At 43.0% G+C, this 12,425-nt stretch overlaps 1 protein-coding gene across 1 annotated transcript in view; it reads right to left on the reverse strand.

Moving 5' to 3' along the window:
• The window catches only part of LOC121615876 (transmembrane protein 163-like), a 54,744-nt gene extending 42,392 nt beyond the window's left edge, over positions 1–12,352 (reverse strand). The window contains exons 1-2 of the mRNA XM_041950362.1: positions 12,151–12,352; positions 7,105–7,224 (exon numbers count right to left, since the gene is read on the reverse strand). Coding sequence (XP_041806296.1) covers positions 7,105–7,224; positions 12,151–12,352 — 322 coding nt within the window. The remainder of the gene's footprint in view (positions 1–7,104; positions 7,225–12,150) is intronic.
• Positions 12,353–12,425: the final 73 nt, after the last annotated feature.

The raw sequence follows: 12,425 nt of genomic DNA on the forward strand, positions 1-12,425 counted from the left end.
CTAAATAAAATAAAAGAAAATGTAACGTATGTTAATCACTGCTAAAATAAAGTTATCTGCAGGTGATCTACCTTAATTATTGTAGTCATTCTTCTTTCTGGTACATATTTATATTACATGATGTCATTTGGGTAAATTACAGCCAATGGCAGAGCCTTTGCTGGTGTTGGTGTTGCTTTTGCCTTTGCTGATAGGTCAGTGAGGAAATAAGCAAATTCAGCTAAATCCTTAAAGGTGCTCTGTGGAGAATGTTTCTCTGTACATTCAGTGCTACCAACCAAAATGAATCCTGCACCGTTTACAGCCATGTTTTAGCATTTTGTTGCATTGCATTGCTATATTTCCTGGTGTGATGCAACATGCGTGTATGACATAACAAACAAAACAGGGACCCACGTGGAAAAGCACTGCACTCAGAGTCCGTTCAGACAAATTATAGAAAGATATTGTCATATTCTGCCTCTTTTTAGACATTGTCTTTTTTAAATCTTATTCTACACATTTGTCAGCTGTGTCTAAACAGACAGCGAGGGAGACGAGCGAACGCACAGGCAGGAGAGAAGGCACATCAGGGTCATTGTTGCAGAGGAAGCTACGCCCAGCTTATCCAGGAACATGTAAAAAGCCTTACATTAGAAATTCATGAGGTTAGAAATATGCTTCTGGTGAACAGCCAGGCTACTGCTCTCGCAATAATTAACTTGTCACGGCGCTCTGAACACGGCATCTCTTTTGCTTTTCCAGTTTGGTTGGGTGTAAAAAAAAGCAAAGGCAGCTACATGATGAGTCTTCTTCATGGCAGTATTGTGAGATCTCTGTGCAAAAGGTCTTCTGACTCCAGACGCTGCCTCCAGCCCTGCAGTAATCCCTTTCCCTCCAGTACCAGTCACCTGACCTTCCCCGCCCACCTGCTCACCTGTTCCCACTTTCCCTCATCAGTCCTGCAGTGTCTAACCAACACATTTCCTCTCACTTCTTGCCAAAGCATCAAAGTCTCCATGTGCACCTATACTTGCCCGCCTGTAAGCCTATATATACCTCACTTTTTGCAATAAATCACTGAGCTGTCCCAGTCTGGCTTGGCTGTCTGTGTTTGGGTCATCCTCCCTTTGTCGCTGGACATATTTTCATGTCCTTTATTACACTGCTTTCATAACTGGTCAAGAGTCTTATTCAGGCCAGCAAAAATAAAGTGAAGCTTCTTTTAAAGGCTGAAACATTTAAATGAAGGCCATGTAAGATTAAAGAATCCCCAACAAGATGTCTGCTGGAAAGAGTGAAAGCTTTGTGATTTTAGAAGATTTAAGTAATGTCTCCATCGTAAACAGCCCAACAACCACTTTTAATCACCAATCAGCAGTCTGGTACATCCACAGGTCAAACAACGGTTTAACTCCTTCTTACCAACATGTGTTTTTTGTTTGTCTGAAAGTTAGCTTTTTATACACTCTCTGCTCAGCTCCGCCTATACACAGCTACAAAGTCATGGCACAGATAGATATCCGTAAAGTGATGGTTTATTTATAACTATGTTGAGTTTTTAACTTTATGTATCTGGGTTAAATCACAGTAATTACAGCTCTACTGCGGAGGGAGAACGAGAGAGTGAACAAGAAACAGAGAGAAAAAGAGGATTGAGAAGGAGGCTGTTGGTTAAAGGGTAATTTCTTTCTTTCTTTTGTCCGAATGTGTCGTTTGCTCTACTTGGTTTCTTTTCCATCTATCACAGGCCTGATTTCCATCCTTCTACCCTCATCTCCTCCTTTCCCACTCTGACCTCCTCTACTTGTATCACATGCTCAGTCTTTTCTTTCTCATTCTTTCCCTTAATTTAATTCTTTTCCTAAATTTTTGCAACTCCCTCCTATTTTCCTCTGTTTGTTTCTGTCTTTGTGTCCCCTCTCGATCTCCCTCCCTCTTTTACCCCCTCCAAGCACAAGCTTCCCATTTCCTTGCTCAGACATTAAATGGTTGTTGGAAGTGCCACTGATGGGTCATGCGGCATCCTATTAGTCCCCAGGCCCGCTCCTATAGCCTGCTCCTAGAAGCCCTGTAAGGCAATCTGAAAATCAAGCCTGTTGGTGTGCAGTCTGTCCCCCGCTCTGAATATGGAACAGCTTTTCCTGCGTCCGCTTAGAAAGCACAGTAGAAATGCATCACAATTCCCTTATTTATCTGATAATGAAACAATATCTATTCAGTTACCTACACAGCATAAGTTGGGATTTCTTGTAAGAAACATTGAAAGGCTGAAAAAACACACCCTCCTCTTTATAAACCAGTGTCCATATAGTGCAAGTACTACATTTAAATGGACGGAAATACGTATTTGTTCTTTTTCACTTATCCGAGCTTCTGCTTTCCACTGAGGAAGCCAAAATTGTGGCTGAGTGAATAAAACCTTTCGGTTGTATTTTGCATTCTGGCCCACGTCCACAAAAAAAAAGCCTCTTTTCTGATTGCATACACTTAAAGGTCCCTTGCGGAGATTTTGACCACTAGTGGCGCTGTGGAGCAATGGTGTAATGAGTTTTGTTTGTTTTCCTGTGCGTGCATGGCAGCAGTGTGCAAATAAACAAAACAATGCGCCAACAAAAGCAAAGAAGAAGAAGCAGAATGCTAGAAAGTAAACATGGATGTAATCAATGCAGGTTTCAAAACTGAACAACGAATCTGCTTTGCAAGTGTTTTCTGTTTTCATTTATTGGGCCACAAAGACGTACACAACATGTTGAAGTGAAGGTGTTTGGCAAAATGTAACCAGAAACTTTGTTTACAAGAAAACTTCAGAGGACCTCTTTAGCCAAATGGGTGATGACATGACTGCAGCCTTGTCTTTGTTATGTCTCGTCGTATATGTTAATATGTTTTGTTCACGAGCGTCATGTCTTTGCTTACACTTCCTGCTTTATTGTGAAACCTAACTCTCCTCTCATTTCAGGCCCCTTGACTTCCTGGTGTGTTTCCCGCCTGTCTGATTGTCTACCCCGCCCTAATTGTCTCCACCTGTTCATTGTTACCTTGTGTATATATAGTCCGCGTCTCCCTTTGTCCTGTGCCAGATTGTCTTGTGCCATGTCTTGTACTGCCTTGCTATCTAGCGTTCCATGATCCTTGTCTCCTGTTACCATTGTAAGTCTTGTGATTAGTCTAGTATTGTATCTTTTGTTTGTTACTTTATTATCGAGCCATTTTTGCGCCATTGTTAGTTTTTGTTCCTTGCCAGTCAAGTTTATCCTTAGCGCTTTTTGTTGTACTTTGTTGCATTACCAAGTCTATATTGTAATCTATTATCCTGAGCGATTTTTGTTAATAAATTTTCCCTTTATTTTGAAACCTCGCTGTGGTGTCTGTGGTCTGCATTCTTGAGTCCTGAAACCTCATGCCTCCGGGTTTGTCAGTCTTTCTTTAAGTGGCTATGGTACAAGCATGGAAAAACTGTGTGCAGACCTGCTGTAAGCTGTGTTTATTTTCATGTCCACCTGTCCATTATCCTGGTATATTAGGATCATTTGTTATGTATCAGTACTTAGATTTGATATTTCACCAGGATTATTCACAGAAAATGGAACAAAGAACTGAGGGAAATACTTTTTTTTTAAATCTGCCAGTGACATTTAATCCCTTAAAACAGCATCATATAATGCCGGCATGAATGCAGGAAACTAAAACGCTGGGTCTCTATTGCTAACTGCATAAAATATTGTCTTGGGACTAACGGTTGTTTTCTCAGACCTGTATTTACATAAAACAACAGAAATAAACTTACGTGGGAGGGTGGTGGTGTCTGCTGCTCTATCTCTTTGGATTTTTTTATTTCATTTAAGCCCAGAATCAAAGCAAACAGTCTTTTTTATGTTTTCCTGCAATTATGAATATATTATTTTGGCGCAAAGCTCTTAATTTAGGCCATCAGATTGGAAATGTACAATGCAGATCCATACTCACGAGTGCTCACGCGCCTTCCTGACCGACACATGAAGGAAGCGTGGTGTCATCTTGTGGTTTCCTGTGTTTGTCTGTCACGCTTGTAGAAGAAATTACTCCCTCGCACCCCGCCGGCCGGTTTAACAGCGGCTGTACATTAACATACCTGCTGCTACGTCTTGAAGGGGTGGTCTTTGCTCACTCTCTGAGCCCGACATGTCTGATAAAGCCTCGAGGACTTGAACCGCTTTCACAGGTGAGCAGCTAGCAAGGGACGGCATCTCAAGACAGAACACAGAGCGGCCACTCATGATCGAGACATTAAAGCCTCAATACGATCGAAAGCAGGGCAGAGAAGGATCGGCCTTGAGCCCTCAGTCCTTCTGAATGTTAAAATGCTGCTAAATGTCACAGACGGACAGAAGGTCTTTGCTGTTTTTCTCCTTAGAGAGAGAAAACAGGGCGATAGAGAAGAAGATTGGCAAAGGGAGAAAGAGCAAAAACTCGAAAGGCTGGCAGAAACAGGATGAAGGAAGTATGAGTAGATACAGAGGACTCTTAACAGGCTTTATCAAAACATGTCCCCCAAAGAAGACCCATGAAAACTATCGACGTATAGAATTTATTGGAACTAAATCCACCAATAGAGAGAAAATAAACGGGGCAAAGAGGCACAGATGTGATGAGAACGCACATGAAGAGGAAGGTAAACAAAGTAAAGGGGAAGGTAACGAGCTGATGGGACGTAAAAGATAAAAGACGGAGGATGGCGAGAGTGTGAGAGAAAGTAGGGCACAGGCAGGCTGGTGTTCTTTAAAGTTGAGCCATCAGAATCACTAAATCCCCAACGCTGCCTGCCAGGACTCATCCTGCCTCGTCCCCTGGTACCATCGCACCTTTCAGGGCTTCACTCCACACCTCCGTTTCCATCTGTCCCCGGTCCCTCTGCTCTCTTTCCCTTGTCCCAGCCTCTCTCTCTCTCTCTCTCTTTTTTTTTGCCCGTCTCCATGCTGTGTGAGGACAGACGAGGGAAGGGTTGCATTCATTTATTATTTCCCAACCTAGCGCCCGTCCTCTGGAGGCTGCGGCTAAAGCTGGTGGAGTCGAGCCCGTCTCCACCCTCCTGCGCCACCGTCCCTCCATTCTCTCGCTCTTTCTTTTTGTCTCGCACTAGCAGGGCTGTCTCGGTTTCAACGCTTCATATTTTTGTGGGTCGTCTCCCGTTTACGTCTCTGTGTTGGAACTCTTTGTCTCTGTCTCTGCTGTTAACGTTAAAACATTTATGAAACCAGTTTTAACTAATGCAAAGATCTGACAAACTTTAAATGCTGAACCCTGCGTGGCCGACTGAATAAACCACTGAGGAAGACATATTTTGATTTGTATTATTTTCCCATGTCATCCTTATATTTTATGATTATTTCTTCAAATTATACACCGTTCCATTTAAAATTAGAAAATGAAGCTTTTGACCTCATGTTAGATTACAGCATATATGTGGAAGAACTTTTACAAATGCTCCCACCGCCCTCATGTAGCATCCTTGTTGTCCTTTTAGTCGTTAGCGGTAACTGTGAATTCATACAGCTGCATTGCTCCAAAAGGCAAGTTTGTGGTTGGCACATCAGGGATAAGAAAGGGGCTGAAAAGATCAGGACACTTCGTGACTTGAGGCTGATGCTTAGCCGGGATGACAAAGCAACATCCTGTGGTGCGCTCACGAGAGCATAGTGCACGGTACACATCCTCTATATCATAAGACAACAAATTGTGTGCTGAAGCTGTTGCTACATCCTTTTACAACATCAGAGGGATCACTGAGGCAAAGCACACGGGGTCTGAAAAAACCTCCAAAAATGAATCACCGGGCAGGTTCCAGAAGAAAAATCATCATTTTCCTTCAGATCTGAGATTGTGAGATTCGGTTGCCAAGTGCAGTTAATGTATGATTCTTACATAAGGGAAATCAAAGCAGTCAAAGACCTCATGGACATCAGATTATACATATCAAACATTTCCAGGGAAGAAACTGAAGAAGAAGCTGAATAATTAATTAGAATTTACTATTTTGCACTCTTCTCTTACCTAAATGCTTAATATGATGCACGTTAGTATAACAGTATACACACATCTAGCCATTGTTAATCACATGTATTTAAGAAACAGCGGTTAATGACGTGTATGAAAAAGCCTTTTGCCACTTTTTGAGCATGAATTGTCTTCCATGCTCCAGTGATGTAACACAACAGATGAAGCAACAAGGCTTCTTTGTGTCACACTACAGTATGTAAGGCTCTGAAGCACATTTTCGGAATAAAAAGCATGAAAGTGCAGCCTCCGCTCCACCAGACAACAAGAACACTGTTGATTTGCCCACTTCTCAGGATTTAAAAGTAATGGCTGTGATTCATTCATTTGCTTTTCTGGAGAGCTGACCTTCAGCAGGTCAGTGTGGGTACAAGGCACATGCTCTTTGTCGTCATACCGCTCAAGAAGTGTGTGATCTGTTTATAATGCGACCGATTTCGAATTAGTGACACTGCTGATGTTCAGATATTCCTTTCTTTCACGACAGGGGGAAAAGGCTTCTTTTAAAACTCGTGCACACTCAGTGAGGCTTGTCGGACACACTGAAAGAATCCATTGAAAATGTGTCCTGAACGCATGAATGTGGAATCGGTCAGCTCAGTGTTTTTTATCAGTCTTCTCTCGCGTGCTTGTTTGTTGTTCTTTCATTCTAATGCTCAAATAAAGCTCAGACTATCACCACATTAAAATAAATTAGCCCTTTTAACATGAGCAAAAACTACCAAATTAACAAACATGTGCTTTTGTCCTGTAGATACTTAAAGAATACTGAATTCATGGTTAGTTTTGTTTAAATCAAAAGCAGCTTTTGTGACCTTTGGCCACAAATTTGCACAACAATGTACCTCGGGGCATCCATTCCAACCCTCACACATCGTGTGAGAGAGGTTTGTAAAACTCACTACATGTTTGCACCATTCGTAGAACAGACGTTTAGATGACAACATCTCCTCTGAGTCAATAGGGAAGTGAGAAATAAACTGCCACAGTCACACTTGTCACTCCTGGACAGCCCATGCACAGTTAAGAAGAGTTACTGTCCGGCACTTTAGTACATGTTGCCTGCAGATGAGTGTTTCAAATGCTTACTGAAAGCTGCAACAGCCAGTATGAGTGTGACCACGATGGAGATCCAGGAGACCCAGAGTGCCTTCTTCCTGTAGCTTTGAGCCTCATGGGGCTTCAGGCGCATGCTGCTCTCGAGAAGACCTGCAATGAGACACATCAACGCTGTTAAAAGAACAATTACATCTGTCTTTCTGTCTGCGTTCTGTTGTGTTTATTTTATGTCATCATTTATTGTGTGACCGTATCAGTCAGCCAGAGGTAACAGACCTTTTTATATACCTCGACTGCAATGCAGCTCTCTTAAATATTGATGCTAAGGTTAGGAGTCCCACAGAGCAATGCTGACAAGCTAAAAATTCTCTTGTCCATGCTAAAAATAGTTTAAATTCAGCATTTTGAACCAGTAATTAAATAACAATAGTGTGTTGTTTTGGTCGATATAATGGCAGCTTTCTATATGCAAGACAAGCCAATGAGGCTTCTGTAATATAGTGAAAGTTTAGCCAATCCAAAGGGAGGTCAGAGGTCAGGCTCTGCTAGAGAAATGCTCCATAAACTATGATCAATCCTCAGAAGATGCCCAACTGACCTATCAATGAGTTTTTATTACAGTTTTGAACATAATTGGAGCTGTTTCCTCCACCCTCCACGCATCGCCGCTCCTGTCAGATAATCCTCAACACCTTCCAAGAGAGCCACGGATCATTGGGGATTAACAGCGAGGGACACAAAAACATTGTGTAATGTCCGAGGACGTTACACTGCAGATTACAGGTCACGGGTGAAGCATAGCTCAACAGCAGCTTGCCAAGTTTAATTTAAACAGAGCTTCATTCACAGCAAAGGATGGTCCCTCAAACTGCCACAAAGCAATTAGGAAATGAAATATTCAGGATCTAAAATGACCAAGGAAGCCAATCAAAGTGTGTCAAGTTCACAAAATAAGTCAGTCTGCCTAACAGAGACGGTGTTAAAGCTGAACAATCTGTACAACAACCCACATGTATTTCCTCATGGCTCACAGCTCTGGTTCTCTGTGAGGAGTCTCTGCCTCAAGTCACAGACAAAACAGCCCAGATCCTGAACTGCCTGGAGCTGTTCCGTTGTCATGAAGCGCGAGTCTGGCTCTGCAGACTCATGCAATATTTATGAGTCTGAACTTTTACATCCAAAAGAGCTTTTAATGATATCAGTTGTCATTCTGTCCAGGAGCTTGTCCCATATAGGCAGTCGCCTGTGAGACACACAGGGTGCTTTTTCTTTCAGACGGCAAGTTTGGCCCTGAAATCAGGCAGATAGCAGAAACTAGTGAAGGAGGAAACAAGGCTCTGTTAACCTTTGAACCAGAGCTTTTGGACACAATCCAGTAATCATGTCTGAATAGAATTTCATGATCTTTGTTTTCCGTTCTTAGCAGAAATGAAATGCTTTTACTTGTGTTTGCATGAAATTTTTGGAAGTTGTGTAGAAACTGGCAGCTTTGTGGAAATTTTCCGGCACTGGAACAGAAGAACAAAACCTCAACACTGATGACACTGCCGTTAGGAGGGTGGTGCTGAAGTCACGCAAAAAAATGCAAAAATGCTTGAAAAGTAGAGCATCACCCCTTGTGTTTGAAAGCTGCAGAAACTTTCACCCTCTGTCTTCTCGGGTGAAAACCCATATTCGTCAGGGTGCCCCATCACTTGATCTGCAGGAAACCTGGAATCACTGACTGCAGATCTCATACAAAACAGCTCATCACTTTTGAACCATCAAGTTTGTAACCTGAATCCTGATCGGTATTAACTTCAGTGATGACACCTGGTTCAAAATCAGCTGTTGCTGTTACCTGACACTGAAACAACTAGACCAATGAAACACATCCGGAAACAATACGATGAGAGCCTACAACTGTCACTGTAAAAGGCAACACAAGGGGAAATGAAATGCTTCTAGCTGCTGATAGAGAGTTGGTGAAGTCACATGATTGTTTTATTGTGTGAAAAGCCTTTTTATACTGCTGCAAACACAACTGATGGCTGAACCAGTTCTCAGTGGTCACAAATCAAGCCATTTTAAAGGTGAAAGATGAACTATGGTGCTAAATTTTGAGGAGCCACCAAAGACAGATTTTAAAACAAAGGTAGAAATCAATGCCAATATCATAACTTTTAGTCCCGAGTACGGATCAAACGCCTAAAAAGCGGTAGATTCTACACTTCCCACAATGCAGCCAGTAACATCTTTCAAATTCCACTCGTCCGGTTTGTTACGCAGGCTTTATGTTAGGAATCTGGAATCTTCAAGCCCTGTCTTCGCCCTGCATGCAGGCCTTGTAGTCTAGCGTGTGCATGGACAGAAGGAGACTGTGCAGACTGTCCAGAGGGAGCTGGATGCTGGGATCCCTCACCAGCTTCCCATCAGTGAACACTGCCACCTGTTTTTACTGGAGAGCCAGATCTGTGGGCTGTAAACTACTTCAGCTGACTTCAGTGTTTTTCAGACAGCTTCTTTGTGTCACCATGGCAGGCAAAGACAACCTTGGCATCTTCGGCACATTTACTTGCTTACGGCACAAACCCCTCTTGACTTTCAGCTGATGTGAATTCACTTCATCTGGCTGTAATTGATTTCTTGAACACCATGAAGTCAAAGGAAATCACATGGCTTGCGCTTAAGGGGAGCTAAAAAGTAGCTGGAAGGTCTCGCTCAGGGTTTATCTGTGTCTTCGCCTGCTGTATGTGTGAGGTCGAGAGTCACATGGAGCAGCATTTAGAGCTACAGTGAGACACGTCCATGATTTTCTACGGACATTAGCATAGTTTGCAGGCAAGAAATGGTCAAAGTAATGATCACACCATTCAAGTTTATTCCATTCATAAAACAGCACACACAGTGCCTGATAGAAGCTACTCAAAACAACTAAAAAATAACAAAAAAATCCAAGTTTTGTACTGAGAGGAAAACCTGAAAGGACGTAAATGTTGCTATAGCGTGTGTGTGTGTGTGTGTGTGTGTGTGTGTGTGTGTGTGTGTGTGTGTGTGGCAGAGGAGGAAGTGAGACAGCATGCTTAAATCACTTTCTCACATGATCCCCGGCTGGGGGGATCAGACAGCAGAAGGCATGTGCTCAACATCTCATACATCACACACACACACACACACACAGGGTTGTGTGGGCGGTTGGGTGAGAGCGTGTGTGTGTGTGTCTCTCTCTCTCTCTCTGTCTCTCTTTCGTTCGACACTTGTCTCTTGTCACACCTTTCTTTTCTAAAAATAATTAACATCAGCCATGCATCTAAAAAGGCTGATTACACACACACACACACACACAGAAACACACACAGAGAAAGGCAGGAAACACATGACTGGATATAACACTCTTGGGAGGAGTGTGACCTGCAACACATAAATTAATTACTTCTTTTACATCATCTGAAAGCCTGTCGCTACCTGCCTGATTATAACTCAATCTGACGCGACTGTACAACAATGTCTTCATATCTTCGCAGACAGATAGACGGATAGATAGAAAAACGGGGGCGGATAAGCATGATCAGACTGCAGAGGTGTTCTAACAGCAGCGGCGGGGACGTTTATGCAAATAGGAGCGAGATGAGGGAAGCGGAGGAGGGAGGTGGACGGGGAGAGTGTGAATGTGAGAGATATGTTGTGCTGAAAATGTGTGTGCGTGATGCGTTTTTTTATGGCTTTCGCTAAACATTCACACTTTTAAGCAAAGTTCCCTCGGTGATGCCAGCTCACCCTCGTTCTTAGACGGGCCACGACCTTGATGCTCTTAAATGACCTCACCTGACATCACCAGCAAAGTAACACAAATGAAGACATGCAGTTAAAGGGACACGCCACCAGTTTTAATCCTTTGAATCTCTTTTTTCTTTGTGATATTTGGTACAACTCAGCCTGTTTAAACTGTTGCTTAATGACATTTGCAGTTTTAGAGAAGCTTCCAAAACCTGAGAGAATAACCCCAGTGATGTCATACTGATGTCACCCATGTGACCTTGATCATGACTGTGATTGTTTGCCACTGCAATGACAGTGCACTTTGAGCTTGACCCACACAAGGGACCAAGAGTCAGGATATCTGCGTCCCTACAGCTTTGACTTTTGACCACTCTAAATCACTTGAGAACCACTTGAAGAAACACTTTAAGGGGACGATCGTCTTCCTGAGGGCTAAAAGCTAACAACTGACCAGTGTTTTAAAGCTATTTTAGGAACAACGGCACCTTTGAAACGTGTGGTAAGCTGACAAAAACAGGTTAAATGCGTCTTTCTTCTACCAACCCTCACTCTCACCTCGCTACAAGGGGGATGCTGTAGGGTGACTCCACCTCAACACTAAATCCAATAACATTTTATAATGCTAATCATAGGAGTATCATTAGGCTACTTAATGCTGCACACTTACTTAAAATGTCAATTACCCCTTGAAATCTGATCCAGCAAACACATATTATATTAAATAAACCAACTGAATGAATATATAAAGCAAGAAGCAGGCTTAGGGTTGGTTGTATAACTGAGGCCCTCTTATTATCCACCCTGGAATGTGTTGTTCATCAGAGATGATGAACGGGATTATATTGGCAGAGAAATCACACCCAGACATTCTCACATGTGCTTAAGCAAACGCAAAGGCGCACTTAAAGATTTATTAGGCATGCATGTGACTGGTATCATAATCTTTAAGGCAGGCTGAGTTTGCGTGCCTTTCGGCGCATGTTTGAAGGAACTATTGAATTTCCATAGCCAGCTTGGTCCCCGGCAGCGATTTAATACATAAAACTGAAGCAAATGAATGAACGGCTTCGGGCTTTGCGGGCTTGAATCAATTTACCGATGGTTTAAGCTTTGAATTCAACTTTTGCTTCAGTCACTTCTGCTGATGTAGGACTATCATGAATTATTTAAATGAGAGCGGACTAAAAATACCTCATATGGGTAAAAATACCCTTACACACACACACACACGCACGCACGCACGCACACACACAAAGACATGCACATCCATAACTTTTAGGAAGCAGCTGTAAACATGACAGAGGCAGATGAAGTTACCTTCTCCTTCCACGCTGTCTGTGATCTTCATCTCCTGGCCCGTGGTGAACGCCTCGGGGTGGCCGGGGGTTTTGGCTTGCTGGTGATGGTTGTTGCTGAAGCCATCCGGGGCGCACTGGCCGTTCCGCACCACGGCGGGGCAGGGATCCACAATAGTCGGGTCTGGGACAGCGTAGGACTCCTGGGTCGCCGGGTCTGTCATTGTTCTTGCAGTTGTTGTTTTTTTGTTCAGGGGTCAATGGCAGAGAAAGATGATGATGATGGTGGTGATGATG

This window comes from Chelmon rostratus, chromosome 13 (genome assembly GCF_017976325.1).
Source record: "Chelmon rostratus isolate fCheRos1 chromosome 13, fCheRos1.pri, whole genome shotgun sequence".
Classification (NCBI taxonomy): Eukaryota; Metazoa; Chordata; class Actinopteri; order Chaetodontiformes; family Chaetodontidae; genus Chelmon; species Chelmon rostratus.